The following is a 22,432-nucleotide window of genomic DNA, read 5'->3' on the forward strand; positions in this document are numbered from 1 at the left end:
ATTGGATGTTCAAATAACATGTCAAAAATTATCCAATATGGCAGCTGTAGGACAGCTGTGGTTTAGAGGAAAATGTAAAGGTAAACAAATGTATAATATATTAGTTTTATTGTTGTGAGGACAGAAACAAAACAGTTTATAATATTGTAGTGACTTTTAAATAGTTTTTAAAAGCAACAGGTACGTAATAATTGTTAATGTATCATGGGTATAAACCTACCTGTTTGATCTGCCAAATTACATAGTATGTAATAATGTAATACTTTTATTTATATAATTTGATTACCATCAATATTCACCTAATATATTGTTTTCTTACTATATGTTTTGTTGTATTTTTTTTCAATTCTATAGTCCACTTTACATCAACAATAATTTAATAAGAAATTGACAAGTTATTCAAGGTCAAATTTGGCTTATACAAAACACAATTCTACATCCAATTTTGCCGTGAATAAAAAGAAAATAAAGAAATTTGACAAAATAAAACATATCCAATTGTTCTATTTCATCAAATTCCTTCATTTTCTTTTACAAACCATACATTTTGTACTCGTCAAATTTGGCCTTGAATAACTTTGTCAATTTCTTGTTCAATTTATTGTTGATGTAAAGTGCACTTAAATCATTTCAATTCAAAATTAAAATAATTTGATCAATTTTCAAAATATCACAAGTATAATGACGTTCTACACCTTCGGCAAAGAATTAAGGATTTGCATGAAATTTTAGTATGTTATAGTTTACTTAAAAAAACTAAGACTTGATTTTTTAAAAAATGTTTTACCGTGCCGTTTAATTACTATTAAGGGTCAAAGTTAAGTTTTAACATGGGCTCTTATGGGAATTCTTAAAAAGTTAATAACTTTTGACCCAAATTTACGATTTTTAATTATTTGTGCTTAAATTAAAGGTATTTTTGTAAGGAATAACATATTAAAAAATGAGGATTGTTTACCGTACCATTATTAAATAAAAGTGAAATTACTGTTTCGAAATTTAACAAAGTTGGTAGTAGTGAGATCAGCTGCACTCGTAATTATATCCGAAACGTACGCGTCAATCACATGACCTCGGTGGTCTAGTTGTTGAGCGTTCGGTCAGAGTTCGAAACGTCCCGGGTTCCAATCCTCTACGATTCATTTTTTTTTAGTTGTTTTAATAAAAATTTTTTGAAAGTGGTAGATAAGAAAGTTAGTTTAATATTTAAATAGAATACAATTACTTCGTTAAAATTATATAATAGAAGTATAACTTCTTACGTGCGTACAAAGTACACACACATTCTTTTTACTATCCAACATAAGCGAATTAATCAAAAAACAAAATGCTAGGAAAACCTGAGGCTATAGTTGGGTTTTAATTTCAGTATTTTATAAATGCTAGATTATTCCACAGCGTGTTGCGAACTTTGAGAAAAAAACACAGTTTGATTGGTCCACCCGTTATACAATGAAAATTTACCTGTTTAGCAACAATATTATTACAACGGTATTTTTACAGAATAAGGTTATAACATATTTAAAAAATCAAGTAAATCGAACAACAGGTTTAGTAAATTCGAGACATCAAAAATGTCCAATTTTGTGGGCCCCGCCCGTTTTCTCTGACGCGCAGTGTAATACCAAAAATTAAAAAAAAAAAAAAAAAAGGAAAGCAGGCAACAACATAAGGTGTTTCCAAAGCAGTCACCCATCCAAAACATAACCGCGCTGGACATTGTTTGACTACGGTATGGAGTGGAGACCTACACAGAGAGGAATCGAGATAGGACGACCTTGAAATTTGTGTACACGATTTTGCCTGTTTGCTTGGTTTCTCGCTAGGGCGGCGGTGGGGTATAGATAGATACTAGTTTTGCATTGGAGTGAATGTGAAAATTTCGAAAATAATTAATTATTCGTAGTTAATATAAGATTACTGGTTTTAGTGATTAATATTATTTAAATATGAGTGCCAAGAAAGCTTACACTAAAAGAACTTACTTTGTACCGGGATTTATATCGAGTTATCGTTCCCATAAAAAATTCAAAAGGGAACTTAACGAAGTTAATAAAGACTTTTTATAAAGATTTGTCTTTATGTTATTTATAACGTTCATGGATTATACCTATTCGTTTGTATGTTATTTCCTTCGGTGTAAATAAAATTTGTTTATTACCTATTATTGTTTTTATTTTAACCTGAAAATTATAATGATAATATTAGCTAGGAGGATCTTGAAAGTTTTTCTGTCGAAACAATGCATTTTTTGAGACAAAATATTTCACAAAAATTAACATTAATTTTATAAAAGTCAGTCTGTAGTTAATTTACATATATTTTTATTAAGTAAATTTAAACATCTGATAGCTAAGCTTTGAGAATATACCTAGATAAATGAAGTGTTCAAAAGAAAAAGCATTTTAAATTTTGATAAAAAGATTAATTCAAAAAAAATTTATCAATAAACTTCAAATTATTTAAATAACTTTTTAAAAACAGTTACGTACAGTTAAGTTCAATTTTTTCAACTAACAAACTTTTTGATATCAATTACAAAGATATTAACAAATTAATTTGCAGTTGAAATACCATTGGTATATAAAAATGTGGCAGTTAGATAATGTGACAAAATATTTCCGCTTCAAAATAAGCTGTCCTACATATTAAAGTACATAATGACAAATTTAAATTTGATGTCACATCTCCATCTACAATGGTACCTATAAAAAGAATACACTTTTTACCACACGTCGATATGTTATAAGGTTAAAATAATTTATTTTTGGCATAAAACATATTCAGCTACAATCCACCAATAAATTAATGTCTAATTACGTTAAAAACAATAATAAAATGAGTTAAATAATAAATAAGTCCATAAGAGCTAATGTATTTGTAGCACCTATTCGAACACATGCGCCTCTAGCGGCGATTGCTGAAAGTTGAATTAGAGGTTGAAAAGTTAGCCCACAAACGATGCATTGCATTTTCACTCCTTCTTACAGGTTTCCATAGACTACGGTTATCGGGCAATAACGGTGTCAGTCAGTGTGCTATGGCCGTAGCTAGGTACACTGGAATAAAATGGAAACTAAAATGAATTATTTTGACACCTTGTACAAATAAATACTATATTAAGTTTTAATGTTCTTTTCTAGAGCATAATGCTTATGGTAAATAATATAAGCAGGACTATTTTCTTTTTAAATATGAACGAAATATGCAAAAATAAGTCATTTTGACAGCCCTTTTTTATGCTTTTTTTCCTTTTTTAAAATTATTATGCTGATTCACTGTACGTGTCTAGCACTATAGCACAATTAATTTTATGAAACAGCCCCACGCATGGAAGCCATTTGATGAAACACGACAAAGAATGGAAGTCATATGGGGCCATTTTAATGTAAGACAAAAGATAGCCCCTGTTGTTTTATGAAACATGACTAATTAAGAATTGGACAAAATTCGTGCTACATAATTTATTAAGTACCTCGGTTGCTACTGTCTCAGAGATTTTAGGGAGTGGATTCTTTAATAGATGTTATGATATACTCTTATTAGCTTAGAAAAATTAGAAACATAGAAAAATCGGAATAAGGATGTGAAATAAAAAGATAAAAAAAATACAAAAAATAAAATATTGGGCGCCATTGGTTACCTAAGGGAAACCAAACTTTATACAAAAAAAATAGAAATAAAACAAAGAAAGATAAATTAAAATAAAACAAAGAAACATAGTCAAATAAAATGATATACATAATATACAAAATGTTATAATGTAACTTACCTCCTTTACTTTACACTCAAAATTATATACTCAGTCAATGTTTTGTTGTTCCTACGATTCAAGAGAGAAGGGAAGAAAATGAATTATATGTTGAAAATCAAACATTATTTATTAAAAACAAAAAAATTAATCTCTGATCTCTCTGTTATAATTAGAGACCAGATTACGAATTAATCAAAGATGAAGCGAACAGTTTTACAAATATAAAAATTATACCTTAACAATTAGTGTCCTGGCTTCTTCCTCGTAGCTTGATTGGAAAGTCCAAGGCGCTATTGCACTCGCGAAACACTTACTTCACTGTCGTTAATTACAGCAAACAGCAAACAGTACATTGTTTATAAACAAACATTATTATAGAAAAATTCAGCTTTCACTTGAAGATAAATAGTTTAAAAGTTCGTTAAACTGGATCAAATTTTACTTTTACTTGAATAAAATTATTTAGTTAGACTCGAACATGATTATTGAAAGTTCATTAACTTTGACCAAAATAAAGTATGTGAGCATACTACATGTTTTAACTGCACTGTTAAACATAGCAATGAGAAAATTGAAACTCTTCTCTCCTACTTCTGGTTCTGACTGCTTAAAAGAAATTAGTGGATACCAAAATTGGTATAAAATGATAACGACGATTTGCTTAGAAACAGCGGGAAAATCGCCGGGGTTCACGATACACCATCACATTCACCGGGCTAGAATCAGCCCAATGGAACTCAACTCCATGACGATGGCCCTAAGGGAACCGAAACTCAACTTAACTCGATGATGGCCCTGGGAGAACTCTTCTCCATGACGATGGCCCTAAAGGAAACAAAACTCAACTTAACTCGATGGTGGCCCTGGTGGAACTCATCACTCAACTTCACTTGATGGTGACCCTGGGAGAACTCAACTGAACATGATGATAGCTTATACGGAACTGATTTCTAGGACCGCTAACTCGATCCTTCTAAAACTTGGGTTCCTCTCCCAAAAAAAGGTGACTTCTACCGAACTCAACTAAACATGATGATGGCTTCTACTGAACTCAACTTGATGGTGGCCCTGGTGGAACTGAACTGAACATGATGATAGCTTATACGGAACTGATTTCTAGGACCGCTAACTCGATCCTTCTCAAACTTGGGTTTCTTCTCCCAAAAAAAGTGACTTCCTACTTAGACCAATAGGAATCATACCAGATATTTCTCTACCAATCAAATGGTCAGAAAAACTCTCAAGACATCCCTCGAACGCCATGATGGTTTTACTTCCAACCAACCACAAACACTTAAACTTCGCAATAACAAAATCTCTTGAGTTTACACGAAATGCGATGACTCACTCATACAATTACAGTTAGTTTTGAGAACCAATATTACTAAAGACATCGGCTTATTTTAGGTTGAGCCTTCCGGTTGCAATACACCCTCAATAAATTTGTGTCTGAGAAAGTCATAAAAATCTTTCATCTTCTAGACTGCAACAGCCTAACAGCATAGCAGGGGTTCTTCCTGTAGCTATTTGGATATACCGACGAACATATAACCGACAAACCAAAACTGTAAATATCATAAAAACCTTTTAATACTCTGAGTCCCTACTTAACGTGGAACCTCTTTGAAAAATATTCCGTTTGCAATTTTGTAGGATATAAACAATTTGGGGCACCTTTGTACACCAAATTTCAAAGAATCGCAAGAACCGAAATAAACATCCAAATCCCGTGACAATTGAATAACGCCATACTCTGCCTATGCGGAAGATCGATATACAGGGCGTAGCGAAAGTATTACTGGGTCGAAATTTCAAATATTTAAACGGAGGACTTTCAGCGTGTTTCAGCACACGGCCTGAATCGCATTGCTGAGACTATACGGCTGCAATTTCCACTTGTTAATGAGTTGATAAAATATGGAAAAAAATTTCATTACAGCTCCTTTAACGGTGCAACATTTTAGAGACAGATTCCCTAACACTCCATTACCACCGGAACCAGTGTTAACTCGGTGTGGTAGATGGTTAGATGCAGCTTTATATTACGCCGCATATTTCGAAAATTTTAAAAGCTTCGTATTGGAACTTAAAGAGACTGCTAGCAAATCGATAAAATATTGTCAGGATGTTTTAGGTGAAACAGAATTACAAAACAATCTTGCTTTTATCAAAAGTAATTTTTGTTTTGAGAGTGAAACAATAAAATATTTGGAGAAACAGCAAATGTCATTAGTTGAGTCGATCCAAAAAATAAACAGTTTTGAAAAAAAGATGAAAGGTATTCCTGGAAAACTTGGTCAGATAGTATTAACAAAATTAAAAGATATATTAACAAAAACTGAATGATTTCAAAAGATAAAGAAAATATTTTCAGTTTTAAATTGAGAACACGTTTTAGATATAAATATGGATCCGGCAGTAGTGGCAAAGTATAAGTATGCACCGATAACCAGTGTGGACGTTAAAAGAAGCTTTTAGATATAAAAAAATGTTTTGAGTGATAGCTTTAAACAAAAATGATATATTTTCCTTCATCTAAAGCGTGTCGATAAAAATTAGGTTAAAGCATTTTTGTTTCAGTAATCTTTTTTTTTTTTTGTTTATTCTATTTTATTATTAAATTTATAATAGGTCTTTACTAGTTCTTAAGTTAAGCCTAGAGATAATTAGGTATATATATTTTCTTTAAAAAAATGGTTTGTCAAAATTTATATACTTATTTTCATGCTTTTTTTGTATAATAAAATGCTTTTTTTCGTAAAATTCGTATGCTTTTTAAGCGCTTCTTTTGCGTTTCTTTATGTTTTTAAATCCGAACTCTACCATTATCCTATTTCCGACGAAAACAAATTAAAAGATACAAAAATTATAATAAATTATATTTATTAAAGTCACTAATATATTTTGGTTCTAAAACTGTTGACTTGTGGCATGTTTGGATTAAATATTATATTTATATGGGATTAGCCACAGTTAGGTTGTAATGACAATTACACATTTTTACCTGTAATGCCCGAAATAAAGTATTTCAGGTGAAAATATGTACCCAATATATTTTTGTCACACTTTATTTGCACGGATACATACGTATAACTTGAAATATTTAGCAACTAACTTCATACTGCTTTGTTTATATGGGATTTGCCACAGTTAGGTTATAATGACAATTACACATTTTTACCTGTAAAGGCGGGTATACATATGCGCTCTGCTCGGTGTGCAAGCCGCTCGCGCGCAGCATGTTTGTTAGATTAGTACGTGTTTTCAAGTGGCACACAAACGGCTTGCACACGGCGCACCACGATCTAACTTCTGTCGGCTTTTCAACAAATGCTTTGATGGTTCGCAACACGTATTTGGACGGGTTTGTGACTGGTTTGTTGGTTTTGGGGCGCCTGAGTTGAATTTTTGTTAGTAATGGAGTGGTCGGAAGGAAATATCAAACTTATTCATGTTTACCGTGGAAAATGAAAATGAGATGATGACATTGAATATATTTAAACATGTTAGCTTGCAACCCCCAACTTGCAACCAACTTGCAACCATCTTGCAACCAACTTACAACCAACTTGTAACCAACTTGCAACCAACTTGCAACCAACTTGCAACTCAACTTGCAACCAATCGGAATGAAACCAAACACTTCTCGATGAGAATAGGAGAAGCTACTCCCGACGTCGGCCGATATCGGATCTGATCTGATCGGAGAAAAACGGATCCAGTGTAGGCACCCACATTTAATACTAATTATCTACAATTACTAAATGTTCGTTCCCCCTGGGGGGTTCCACCTGGGGGGTGCCACCCCTTCACGGGGGTGATAATTATTGTAATAAAAATAATACCCTAAGTCGATAGAGGGACAAATTCTTAATAAAATGTGTTGCATAAAGTTATTGATATAAATCAATACTTTTTGAGTTATTAAAGATCAAAGATTTTATTTTTTCGTAAAACAGTGCGTGTTTTAAAGTTGTTTTTGACGTATAACTCAAAAACTATAAGCTTTTACAAAAAAGTTATTATAACCAAAATTAAAGACAATAAAAAATTTGTAATGATATGCCTATATGCTGAACATGCCTCGACACTGGGAACCGAGCGATTCTCTCAATTCGCGCAGATGCCCCCACCGAGTTCCACCTCTCCGAGACAACACCGGCACACGGATATTTAAGAAGGTCGCAAGCAGAAATCAAGCAGTCCTGAACGACCGTTCTGGGCTCCATAACCAGCCAAGCGAAGTGAGCGAGGCAGGCCGACCTGAGTCGCGACGTGCACTGTTTTGAGGTGATTCGTAAACTTAGGCAGGCCAACTCGAGACGAGACGCAAGGTGTACCGAAGTCAGGTAATTTTCGACTCGTAATTCAACGGAGGCAAGCGTAGTGAGCGAGCTCCGATAAATATATATTTGAATATCGCTGTTAATTTTGTTCTTCTGATACAGACGCCCATCCGGAGGAGGACTTCGCTGGGACAAAATAGAATATTGAATTATTATTTTGACTTATTTTGTACATAATTTAGAATTAATAGATTTGCTTTGTTTTCAACCTGTGTTTTACTGAGTCTGTCGTCCATAAAAGAACTACCCGTTACAAATTAAATAAAACCCTTACTTAAAGAAATAAACTAACGTTAATTTAAAGTGAGTTATGGGTAATTGAATGTACATTTTTTTCGACGAGTACTCAAATCTAAGTATTCAAGCTTAAATAACGGGAAAAGATGCATTTTATAAAATATACCTGCTAAGCATTTGTCAAAGTACTTCGGAATACCTATCAAATTAGCTCCAGAAAAAGTTAATAGCGTCAAACCTAAGCAAGTTATGATGAAAATAAAAGAACCATTTCGAATTTTTTAGGAAAAAGTGAAAAATAAAACATATTATGCCATTTCCACAAAAATTAAAATTTATAGTTATCCGTGTAAGAATTTCTTTATATTAGCATAAGTAATTATTTCAACAATGTTGACTGGTGTAGAATGCATATTTTTGAAAAAAGCTGAAGAAGAAAAAAGATTATCGTAATTTTTATTTTCTTGTGATAATAACTCCAAAAAAACTCAATATACGTAAAAAATGATATATAACCAAATTTTAGTTTTTTCTGTATCAAATATTCCGTTTTACTATTTTTGTAGGGTAAAAACTAACCGAGAGAGAAACGTTTAAAGCTTAAATTTTGCTGCGAGAACTATATAACCGCGCCATTTAACCTTTTGTTTTAAAAAAAAAAAAGTAGAGGGTTTAAAAGATTATGTTTAACGTGGTTTAATAGCCATTGAAATTAACTTTCAAATGGTTTTTAGGTGAACCTCATACCTTAAAAATTAACGGAGTTATTTAAAGAAAAACAGTAACATTTTTTTGAAAAAATTTTAAAAGATATATTTTGAAAAAATTTTGGAGCATAAATTTTAATGCTATCGACTCGTTTGGGAGCTCATTTGATAGATATTTTCAAGTACTTTGACAAATGTTTAATAAGTTTATGTTATAAAATGCATCATTTTCCCGTTATTTAAACTTGAATTCGTAGATTTGGATACTCTCCGAAAAAATATACATTCAATTACCTTTAACTCACTTTTAGTTAGCATTAGAAGGTTGATCTAGTAAGGAGTTTATTTCATTTTTTATTAGCTTCAATTTTGGTAATAATAACTTTTTTGTAAAAACTTCTACATGCCTTTTCTCACGAAAAATTAAAATCTTTGATCTTTAATAACTCAAAAAGTTTTGATTTATTTTAATAACTTTATATAAGAAATTTTGCTTAGAATTTGTCCCTCTATCGAATTATGGGGTTATTCTTAATAAAATAGTATTCACCCTCGAGAAGGGGTGGCATCCATCCTCAGGGTAAAAACCATTCACTAATTTTCATGCAAATCGATGGAGGTTCAACGAAATCGGAGGTATGTAATAGCTAATATCCACCTTCAGTAACTGCACTATAAAAGTGCTTTCAGCCAGTAAATGCGCAATAATTACAAATGGATTTACCAATTTTCTTAAAATCATTACCAAGACCTACTCAGCTGTTTTAATCAAATTATTTTCACGTCAAACCTGGCTGTTTCTACAATTTTTCCAGCAAACTTTTCCCTGAACTCACTCACAGAAAATTTTATTCTTAGTCGCACCTCCTTTGCCACTGCTTCCCCTATATTCGTGGAAAACCGGGAAATAGTCCATGATCACTCATCTGCGACAGTTTCCACTGCATTGAACAATTTTCAAATTTACTTTTACAACGGAATTCATGTAGCTGTGGAAAATATCCACAATATTTCATATCTATTGCGTTAAATAGAGCAGCCACGAGGATGTGTTTGTCTGTGAATACCCGTATGTACGTATGAATGTAAATGGGCTCTAATTTTTTTGGTTTTTATATGATGGCTTGACAAATTGTCGGTTATATTTATAATTCATAAAAATTTGTTATTCTAATGTATTTTTATATTGAGCGTTTTTGAAATAAATCGAATGATTTTTGAAAAGGTGTTTTGTCAATAGTGATGTTGATTATAGTTACTGTCGAGTATTCGTTACGAATCGTTACTTTTGTATAAAGTAATCATTTAAAGTATTCGTTACTTTGATTACTTTGATTACTTTTGTTACTTTTGTATTTGAGTACCGGTAATCCTATCGAGAATCGCATTTCTCAGTACATATTTTGTATTATAAATAGTATTAGTAGGATACTTTGATTACTGTGATTACTCTTGTATTTGAGTACCGGTAATCATATCAAGAATCGCATTTCTCAGTACAGTAAAACCTGCCATATCCGGATATATATGGATGGTTGCATTTGAAATTCTGTCTTGGCGTATCGATCCCTCTATAAATGTGTAGCTTGTCGTTTCTCTGTTCTTTCCAAGTTCCTCCAGTTAGACTCTGCTCGCTGTGGAACTTTAAAATGAGACTGCGTACAATATCACAGATCTAACGTAGGCCTGGTATAATTATTAAATCTTCTGGACCTTCGATTTTTTTTTTCGTTTTTTTTGCGAAGTCCGAAATTATTTCTAAATGGTCTTCTAATATCTCAACTATGTATACTTCTGTCTTCTTTTTTATGTGGTGTATATTACCGTATCATCCACGACACATTTTATACCACATCGAACACCTGGACATCTTTTAGTCAGCTGAAACCTGAAATGTTGTGTTAGTCAACAATGCGTCGCATATATTGACTAATAATTAATGCGACAATCTTGCTCTGTCCATCGTGTTGATTGGAGTTTTTTCCCAACTTTGTTGTATGCTTTTTCTATTCCTGTTTTTTGGTTCCTAGTGAGTATAATATAATATAATTTGTCTTCTTGTATATAATTCTTCTTCTTTCTGCATGTTTTATGAGTTTTTCGTAGATTATTTTTTCTAATACTGTTACTAGCGATTCCAGTGAGATATTGGCCTAGGGCCTAGAGCTTTCTGGTCTTCTTCCGTCCTTCCTTGATTTTAGTAAAGGGATGATTTTTGAATTTTTCCAGTTATTCGAAAAATGTGCATTTTTCAGGCAGTATCTTAGATGTAGAACAATTTATTGCAATATTATGGATATCTCCTATTCCTGGTGTTGTTTCCTTTGCGTTTTTTGATTATTTTTGCAACTTCTGTTGGACTTTGTCTTCTTCCTCTACTAATAATTGATAAATTGATAATTGAATAGGATATGGTTATGTATATGTTAGTTTGTTCAGGTGCTTAAATGTACAAGGGGACTAAAATGCCAAATCGCGTTTTTTATTCCATTTACCACTGTATATATTTATAATATAATATATTATATAGCTTTATACAGGGTGTAACAAAAATACAGGTCATAAATTTAATCACATATTCTGGGACCAAAAATAGTTCGATTGAACCTAACTTAGCTTAGTACAAATGTGTACATAAAAAAAGTTACAGCCCTTTGAAGTTACAAAATGAAAATCGATTTTTTCCAATATATCGAAAACTATTAGAGATTTTTTATTGAAAATAGACATGTGGCATCCTTATGGTAGTAGTTATCTTAAGAAAAAATTATAGTGAAATTTGGACACCCCATAAAAATTTTATGGGGGTTTTGTTCCTTTAAACCCCCCCAAACTTTTGTGTACGTTCCAATTTAATTATTATTGTAATACCATTAATTAAACACAATATTTTAAAAACTTTTTTACCTCTTAGTACTTTTTCAAAAAGTCAGTTTTTATCGAGATATTTTGAATATTTGTCAAATCCACCACATATTTGTATATGACTAAGTACGATTATGGAGACTTGGTAATAATATGAACATTTATTTATGATTTACATTTTTAGGTATATTTTGAACCATATTACAAAAGAAGTAATATCTCGATAAAAAGTGCCTTCTCGAAAAAATACAAAGAAACAAAAAAGTTTTAAAAACACTGTGTTTAACTAATGGTACCGCAGTAAAAGTTTAATAGGGAACTTGCATAAAATTTAAAATTGGAAAAAATGTTATAAATCACAACAGAACATAATTTAAAACATGTATCAATAATAAAAAAGTTTTGTTTGTCTTTCGTTTTGCCCCTAAAGACGATTAAAAATTCAAATTATTCCAGCCAGCAAAAAACGCGGCGTGACGTCATATGGTTTTGCATTTACATTTTATACCAAAAAGTAAACAAAATTAATTAGACATTATAAACGTCAGTAAAAAATACAGTTATGTGACGTTAAAAGTGTTTTTGTTCGTTTGAACTATTCATAGAAAATTTTTACTTTTACAAAATGGTTTTATTTTCAATAGTAAACCTTCTTTTCTTTCCTTCAAAAACTGTATCAAACTCAAATCTCAACAAACTGGTATTATATATTATTACAACGACATACGATAAATGTCATTATAATATAAATATTTTTCCTTTATTACCCTACGACGAGCTGGCCAAATACCCAAGTAGGTGGAGGCCAATAAACTAAAGAAGAAAAAGAAGAATATACCTAAATATAACGCTGTGTCTAGGTACACGCTAACGTGTACGCAAATAAAAAAGTTAGTGTCAGAGTGTTGGAATTTGTTTAATTGCGTTGTGTTTATACTTTAATTTAAATATTGATTAGTAAAGAGATTTCTTATTTTTGATTTGTTTAGTGTTTGTTTTTAAATTAACTATGCAGTGTGGACAATTATTTAGTTGTTTTAATGAGTTTAACAAAATTTTAAAACAGTATGAAAAAGTTAACTATAAATTAATATATATTTTTTTAGTTATAAGTGAAATACAGTATTTAGTATTACAATATAGTACAATATGTTACAATTTAGTATATACAATATTTAGTATTACCGTCCAAAATTAAAATAAAAGGAAGACCTAAAGCTTTCACAATAATAATTAACTTGTTATGAAGCTATTTCCTTGTGGCATTTTTGTAATCAACTATTCTAAATTGGAACTAAGCCACAATTTAACTAAAAAATGATGTTACTAACGTTTCAACGTCTAAATCGGACGTCGTTGTCAAAATACAAAATATTATTAAATTAAACAAAAATGTTCTTAAAAAGTTGAAAGACTGATAGGTTTTGTACACACTTGAAATGAATGAAAGAAGTGAGAGATCGCATTAAGAAATTTGTAATTCAAGTCCACTGTACAACTCCGGCTGATGAAAGCTAGTTTTAATTTTTAGTTTTTCTATGGAAAAACAATAAAAACAACCACTGGGACGATACATACATATAAAATTTTTTTCATGGTAAAGGTTTTACCCAACCATTTTGAAGTGATATGAGCTGGCGACTCATATGGCGATGAGAGTCGCCAGCTCATATCACTTCAAAATGGTTGGGTAAAACCTTTACCATGAAAAAAATTTTATATGTATGTATCGTCCCAGTGGTTGTTTTTATTGTTTTACCATAGAAAAACTAAAAATTAAAACTAGCTTTCATCAGCCGGAGTTGTACAGTGGACCTGAATTACAAATTTTTTAATGCGATGCAAGAAAATACAATCCTAAGTAGCCGGTACTTTTTATATATTGACCATTAGCTCTCAAGATGACTTTTATGTCGAAATCGCTTAGCTAAGGAAATTAAAATACATTTACACACTTTAATATACTTCTTTCACTTCTTTCAAAAATGTTCTTGCTTAGTAAAAAATTTTTTCTAATAATTTATTTAATCTGACTAATTTTTGTATTTTGACAATGACATCCGATTTGGACGTCGAAACGTTAATAAAATCTTTTTTTAGTTAAATTGTGGCTCATTTCCCATTTAGAATAGTTGATTACAATAATTAACTTACGTATAAAAATTATTTTAGCAATATTTTGTACGTGTCATGTCAACTAAATACATATATTTATTTTGCTAACCTAAATATATACTTTTATTATATACATTGATTTATTACAATTAAGTTTGAAACATCTGAATAGTTCTGCTTCCCTTTCCTTAACAAATATTTTTCTATTAAACAAACACTAAACATATCAAAATAGCATGTATTTACCAAAATATACAGTCACTGCGTATGTTAAATAATGACGTCACTGGCTTGATGAAGTTTAATTCGCGTGTATGTACGTAACTTTTTTATTTGCGTACACGTTAGCGTTTACCTAGACACAGCGAAATATAACCATAATAATAACTAATGTAAAACTAGGTGACGTCACGGGCCGTTCGAACTACTTTAAAATACCGAAGACTTTAAATTTGTACTTCTAAGTTATTATGAGGTTTTGATGCGTGAAATTTTGGAAATCTCATTTTTATACAAAACTGAACATTATTATGTAATAAAAAAAATGTGCAAGTTCCCTATTGGAACATACACAAACATTTGGGGTGTTTAAAGGAACAAAACCCCCATAAAATTTTTATGTAAACATATTAAAAAAGAAGCCGTAACTCGATAAAAACTACCTTATCGAAAAAATACTAAGAGGCAAAAAAGTTTTAGAAATATTGAATTTAACTAATGGTCCCACAATAATAATTTAATTGGAACGCACACAAAAGTTTGGGGGGGTTTAAGGCAACAAAACCCCCATAAAATTTTTACGGGGTGCACAAATTTCACTATAATTCTTTTTTAGATGTTCCTGTCATAAGAATTCCACATGTCCATTTTCAATAAAAAATGTCTAATAGTTTACGATATATTCGAAAAAATCAATTTTAATTTTGTAACTTCAAAGGGGTGTAACTTTTTTTATGTGCATATTTGTACTAAGGTAAATTAGGTTCATTCGAACTATTTTTGGTCTCAGAATATGTGATTTAATTTATGACATGTATTTTCATTACACCCTGTATATAAGTATCGAAAATAATTTATTTGATTCTGTTTTTTATTTTTTAGAAAGATGCGCATCTTCTTTATACCAAATGCACAGGAAAGGACCTCACATAAAACAGAGAAAATCTCGTAATCCTTTTGATGGAAAACCCTTTATGAAGGGCGTCGTTTTAAAAACCTTGATCAGAAAACCGAAGAAACCAAACTCCGCCAATAGAAAATGTGTGCTAGTTAGGTTATCCAATGGAAAAGAAATGATAGCCTATATACCAGGAATTGGACACAATTTACAGGTAAATTCAAGAAAGTTTAGTATAATTTAATTTGTATATCTTGAGTATTTGTCTGGTCAATACAATCAAAATTAGAAAGATGTCATATCTAGGACACATAATGCGCCATAGGGAATTTGAGCAGCTGCAGGTAATATTAGAGGGCAAAATCTAAGGTAAAAGGAGTATAGGAAGAAATGAAAAGTCCTGGCTCCGAAACATCAGATATTGGACTCACACGACAGGGAATGACTTCATTCACCAAGCCCAGAACAGAGAAATTCGCTATATTGATCGCCAACCTCAATAGAGAAGGCACTTAGGAGGAGGAGGAGTGTTTGTCGACGTTTCATGACGTTTAGTTTCATGACTAAGTCATCTGCATGTCACTGGCATTTAAAGCTCTTGTAGTCCTTATCTGTAGACATCTGTAATGACCGAAACGAAATTATATCGTAGAAATTAATTAATACGTAGTCAATTGGTCGCCCAAGAAAAAGATGGAAGGATGTAGTACCGATGTAGTACGTTTTTAGTGGAGGGTCTGTTGCGTTCATCGCTGAGCGAAGATCGCGGTGTACTGCTTGTGTGTTGTGTGCTCTGTTACGGTGCCGTTTTGACTGAGGCGCTTGACGGTGGAGCCGCTAGCGTCGATCGTTGGCGAATTCCGTCTGTTCGAGTATTACTCTGGGCTAATTAGCAAAATTCATGGAAAAGTTATTTACCAGCAGTTTTATTGCTTTAATCGAATTATAAGATCCTATATATTATTAATATAGGTATGCAAAGTCCACAGATAGTGTGCTACTTTTTTTTATAAACAAAATGGCGCCAACAAATCGTATTTTTTTCAATTATTGCTCTATAACTCCGAAGATTTTAACTTTACACCAAAAATACTCAAATAAAAATTCATCCCAATTTAATTCTACATAGAGGCATGTTTTTCCCGATTTGCTCCGACGAAAATTTTCCTCGGAAAACGTGGGTTTTCCGAACAAAATCTGGAATTTTTCAAATAAATTTTTTGGGCCCGTAATTATTTATCAATAATTATATAGCTTGGTGAAATAAAAGCTTTCTTGGTATAGATTATAAATTCAGAAGCCGGTTAAAATGAAACGAATATTTTAGCAACAATTCAATTGTTAATTAACAATTTACAGTCGCAATAACAACCAAAATAATCATGAGACATTGATCAAACTTAGAAAGAGTATAAAGGTGTGATGCCTATTTAATATTTTGTCGACAAAATATAAATTTTTCATTTTTTTGCATAATCTTTAAATGTTTAAAAAAAATTGTTGTAAACAAATTAACATTTCTTAGAAATTGTTTATTATATTCTAATTTTAAAAAATACTTAAAATGCGTATTTCATAGGTCTTGAAAATTAATGCTTTAAAAAATTTTTCCAACCATTTGCAAAAAAGTTAGGAAACAGCAAAATAAATATACGATATCTCCATTGTTTATAATTTGTTTTAATTGTTTCAAAGCTTAAAAGTAAGTCTATTGTACAATCTAATTACTCACAAAGAATGTCAAAAATTAGTGCAATGGTTATATTTTAATCAAAGATTAAAAATATTTTTTTTTGTAATTTTTAGCGCGAAGGTAGGCTTGATACAGAGCAGGAGATAAAATGTTCACTCGAAGCGACTGACACGCTTAAACTCGCGCGAGTTGTGTATGTGGGCGGGTAGCTACGGTACTGTATTATTCTACTTTCGCGCGTGTAAATTACAAAAAAAATATATTTGTAATCTTTAATTAAAATATAACCATTAAGCTGATAATCGATATTGTTCTATAAATAATTAGCTTGTACTTTAAACTCACTTCTACGCTTTGAAAGAATTAAAAAAAATTATTAACACCGTAGTAATCGTATGTTTACTTTGCTGTTTCATAACTTTTTTGCAAATGGTTGCAAAAAAGTTTAAAGTATTAATTTTCAAGATATTTGAAATGCGCATTTTAGCTATTTTTTAAAATTATAATATAATAAAAACTTTCTGAGAAACGTTAATTTGTTTATAACTATTTTTTTTAAACATTTAAAGATTATGCAAAAAAATAAAAAATTTATATTTTGTCGACAAAATGTTAAATAGGCATCTCATCTTTATAAGATTTCAAAGTTTGATCAGTGTATCATAATTATTTTGGTTATTATTGCGACCGTAAATTATTAATTAACAATTGAATTGTTGCTAAAATATTCGTTTAATTTTCACCAGCTTCTGGAACTATAATCTAAACCAAGAAGGCTTTTAAGTCACCAAATTATTTAATTATTGGTAAATAATTACTTATCTAAAACTTTATTTGAAAATTAAAGATTTTATTGGGAAAACCCGCATTTTCCGAGGAAAATTTTCTTCGGAGCAGATCGGGAAAAACACGTATCTATGCAGAATTTAATCACGGTGAATTTTTATTTGAGTGTTTTTGTTGTAAAGTTAAAATCTTCGGAGTTCTAGAGCAATAATTGAAAAAAACACGATTTTCGGGCGCCATTTTGTTTATAAAAAAAGTAGCACACTATCTGAGGACTTTGCATACCTATATTATTAATATATAGGATCTTATAATTCGATTCCAGCAATAAAATTGCTGGTAAATAACTTTTCCCAAAAATGGCCTATTCTCCGATAATCAGCCCAGACTATATGTTCCGTTGTTAGTTGGTCTAAACATTAAAACATCATAAGTTGCAAATTATTTCTACATGACGAGCGTTCTTAAATATTTCATGAAAAATACAAGGCGCCATCTAGTGTCCTTTAAAGAAAGAAGACTGAGCAGTGGCGTAACCAGGGGGGCTTTTGGGGGTTATAACCCTCCCCCCATTGGGATTTACTTTGAGCTCTATATGCTTAACACCATTACTATTCCATACCCCCAGAGACACTCCAGTAGTTGTAACCCCCTTAGGATCAACCTGGTTACGCCGTTGGGACAGAGAATGTTATTCTAGTAGGTTTGCTTCGATATAATCCAGATTTCACACTTGTCAGTGAATGACTGAAAAGGTTTCGGATATTAAGAATAGTAGTTTAATATAAATAATACATTAATAATTTGGTAATATTTTTTTTTGCTTTTAGGAACACAATATAGTACTTTGCAGAGTAGGAAGACTACAGGATTGTCCCGGTGTGAAAATCAAATGTGTCCGAGGAAAATATGACTTATCTCACGTGGTTATTAATAGAAAATAATGTTTGTTAAAGCTAATAGTGTAAATATAATTTAATGTTCTATGTTTGTTTACTACTCCTAATAATAATAACATCGCAACATCCTTCTAGCAGCACATTTTTCCTGATGCCTGATAGTCCAATTTAGTTTTAGCACCTAAAGAGTTACACGCAGGGGCGTGCAGTCCATGGAAGCAAGGGAAGCATTGCTTCCCTTGGTTTCCGTAGTAATGCCGTACCATCTGAGTAACTGAGATAATTTTTAAAAAATTGAACAAACACATAATAAGCAGGATTTTAAGTTGCGTACGAGAATATTTAATTATGTAGTACAAGCAGCAAGTACCTACCTAATAAGAAAAGACAAACGTATTTTACTCTATTTTTGTCATACAGTAAATAACTAAGCAATGAAATAGGTACCCATACTAGTATAAAGTATAAGCAGCGCTGTATGCTGCATCCTTCCGTACTCGGACCATGATCGTATTTCTACGGTGGTATTCGGAGTTATGTCGGCATAATAATCTGATTTTTAAGTTGCTTCTCTCCAGCAACTCAAGCCTATGTAAAAATCATCGGGGTTAGATGGTGAGCGGTGAGTTCAAATTTGGGGCATATCTTTAGCTTATAAGCAGTTTTGTCAATTGCATACGAAGATGTTTTTGGTGAATTTAAATGGGATTTACCAGCATTTGACAATGACGGGCTTCGTTGACTGATTTTTTGAAAGTATGAAGATGGATTTTATTGAATTATTTATATAAATAAGTACATAGAATTATTTATATTATAAATACTAAATATAAATATTATTTATATAAATATATTATAAAATATGTATTAGTGTTTTGGAAAATGGTGAAAATGTGAAATGTGGGATACAGAAACCATAAATAGCTCGAGAGGATTTTTGGATAGTTTAAAAGATTATTTGAATTTTACTTTATAACTTAGCTTTTTTCAGAAATATTTCCATTCTCAGATAATTTATTTAATGTATTGCAATGCAAGATAAACGAGATTGGTTTCTGCGTAAAAAAATTAGCGTATTTAAAGATATTATTAACAAAAAGAGAAAGACTTTGAAAAATGCTCGAATAATATGATGGCAAGAAGTTAAGTTAAACCTAAAAGGAAACGAATAGGTACGCACTGATAATGTTGGAGATGTCGAATCGTGCTACCGCCAACTATACAATTTACCAGATTTTCGATCAAATATGTCAACGAATGGAAAATAGGTTTTAAGAGTTTTGATGAGCGAGACTTTCTTTAGCTGTGCAATTTTAATACATTAAAAAAACACATTTTCCTGAAAAACAAACAAAATCTTTGATGCGTCTTTATGGACAATATTTTGACTTGATTTCATTAAGTTCAGAACTAACAGCTTTATATGAGACTGAGGATATTGAGTATTGACACAAAAAATATTGCCAGTGAGTTACTAATATTTTTTCCACCTACCTCTACCGAAACTATACATTTCCTGACCTGATTGTAGGAAGGAAAGGCGTACCTACTTTTCGTCCCTAGGGAGACAAGGTACTTTTACTCCCTAGGGAGTATACCTAGTAGTATGTATACGTTTTATAAAGGATTTTACTTGTTTTCTTTTCCAATTGAATATAATCTGATTAAAGAAATGTCACAATATCCACGTTTGTACAAGGAAGTTATAGACAAGTTTTCGAAAAATGGTAGAAGAACTGAATTACATTATAAATAGGTGTTTTTACAATTTTTTTTATAAATTGCTTCCCCTGTTTCAAATTTCACCGCACGCCCCTGGTTACACGTGGATATACGATGTTTATTGCTTTAGTGACAAGTAAATTGAATATTTTTACGATAGGTGATAAACATTTTCTTTGATTTTTTACTCTCTGCTAATATTCAAAAATGAATTTCTGGAGGCAAAGGAATAATTTTTTTTAAACTTTGATTAAGAATTGCTAGATTGCTAGCCAAACGCTCCTCCAAGTTTTATGAATTCCAATAATATCTCCAGTTGCTTTCCATAAGCTATTACCACTTCTGGTTGTATTGGCGTTTTTCTAACAATTATCAACTTTGTCTTTGTGGTGTTCAGCTGCAGTCCATACTCATCACACATTGTGTTATGTCTATTAATCCAATGTTGAAGTTCTTCGTAACTATTTTCAAGTAAAAACGTGCCATCTATACCTCAAATTATCAGTATTGACGCAGTTAATTTTGATATCACATTAAACACTATCCAGTGCACTGGTGAAGCGTTTATGTAACCACTGTTACCATTGCTAACAGTTAAAAAACTTGCAAATAAATATATTATTATGACTACTGTGAAATAATTCTATTTTATTTTTTTTTAAGTAGAGATATGAGTTAATAGTAATTCAGTAAAAAGCCAACTAGACGCACGAAAATATTGGCGAGTTTATACGACTCGACTGCAGGTCGAGGTTACTACGTTGTTACCACTTTCAAATGTGGATACATACGCATGATGGTCCATCGGCTATCGCTACGGCTCGTGTCTGAAAATTTTGAAAGGCGAAAACGTGGGCGCGATGTGGTACTGTGGATTAGTTTTTTGTATTGGTAACTACTCGAGTAATACCATACCTAACTGTGTACGTGCAATTAAACATGGATGAGTGTCGTTTGTTTTTTATTTTTGACACTATGATTATTCAACTTAAAAAAAGGTTTTATAATTTAAAGCATCTAGAAATCTAGAGTGTTTGGCACTATTTATGATTTTGACAATTTTAAAAATTATACAAAAAATTCCCAGATAGTGACTTTCATCAATTATTTGTAAAGCTATATGGACAAAAATTTGACACAGTAAAGTTAGAAATAGCAGTTTTCTATAATATTCCAGATTATATTAAAAAATGTACAAGAATTGTATCAATATTAAAGTCTTCAGGACTTAATAATCCATTTCAGGAAGCATTTAAATTGGCAAACCTATTTTTAACAATCCCGGCTATATAAGTGCATCCGTTGAAAGAAGTTTTTCAACAATGAATGCCAAATAAGTAAATACCCAATTGCAAAATCGAATGTCGTCATTTTCTTTAATTTCCATTGAGAATCCCTTTTTAAATGGATTATTGACAAAACCCTCTTTATACGATTCTGTTATTAACATTTTTGCCAATAAAGTAAACAAAAACTTATATTTGGGAGGTTCAAAATAATTTTTTTAAATAATATTTTTTACATCTGGTCTTGGTAACACTTTAGAAAAAGTCACGCGTCGCCACTGATCCAGTGCTTGATTGAAAATTCTCTCCGAATAGATGTTAAATAGTGGGGACAAAATGCACAAGTGGAAGCCGTACTCCTCTTCGTATTTGATGCTCTTAAGAATTATCCCGTCCAATCCTGATATTTGCACGCTGAGCCTAGTAGAGATTTTGAATGATACGTAGGTCTTTATCATCAAGACCGACCTGCTGAAGCATGGCTATCATGTCAGCATGTTTTTAATCGATCCAATATCTTCTCAAAGTCAAGAAAACACATATTAAATATAAACTGGATGACGGATATATCTCTATCTCTGTACTATAAACTATAAGGTGAATACTAAATAACGCTTCTCTGGTTCCATCTAGCTGATGGTTTCTAAACTTTCCAAATGTTGAGTAATTCCCTAACAACACACAACATTCCAGGAATGTACTACCAAAGTTCTATCAATATTTGAATGTCCTGGACATTTAGGGAACATTCGGTGAACATCTGTTTAAATTATTCCTGGAATGTTACCATAAGACATTCTGTGAACATACTACCAATGTTCCTATATTTTAAGTTGCGAAATAATACATACGTGTAACAGATACAACATTACTTATAACATACCAGACAAACTAAGTGACACTTT

The 22,432-nt window shown here is 31.4% G+C and overlaps 1 protein-coding gene and 1 long non-coding RNA gene across 2 annotated transcripts in view; both read left to right on the forward strand.

Annotated features, from left to right (window-relative positions):
- The window catches only part of LOC126885012 (40S ribosomal protein S12, mitochondrial), a 66,167-nt gene extending 47,563 nt beyond the window's left edge, over nt 1–18,604 (forward strand). The window contains exons 2-3 of the mRNA XM_050651402.1: nt 15,126–15,355; nt 18,451–18,604. Coding sequence (XP_050507359.1) covers nt 15,126–15,355; nt 18,451–18,564 — 344 coding nt within the window. The 3' untranslated portion in view covers nt 18,565–18,604. The remainder of the gene's footprint in view (nt 1–15,125; nt 15,356–18,450) is intronic.
- On the forward strand, nt 7,965–8,308 carry LOC126885015 (uncharacterized). The gene is made up of 2 exons (XR_007698224.1): nt 7,965–8,103; nt 8,203–8,308. It is a non-coding gene; the product is annotated as an uncharacterized LOC126885015 (long non-coding RNA).
- Nucleotides 18,605–22,432: the final 3,828 nt, after the last annotated feature.

This window comes from Diabrotica virgifera, chromosome 5 (assembly GCF_917563875.1).
Source record: "Diabrotica virgifera virgifera chromosome 5, PGI_DIABVI_V3a".
NCBI classification, from domain to species: Eukaryota; Metazoa; Arthropoda; class Insecta; order Coleoptera; family Chrysomelidae; genus Diabrotica; species Diabrotica virgifera.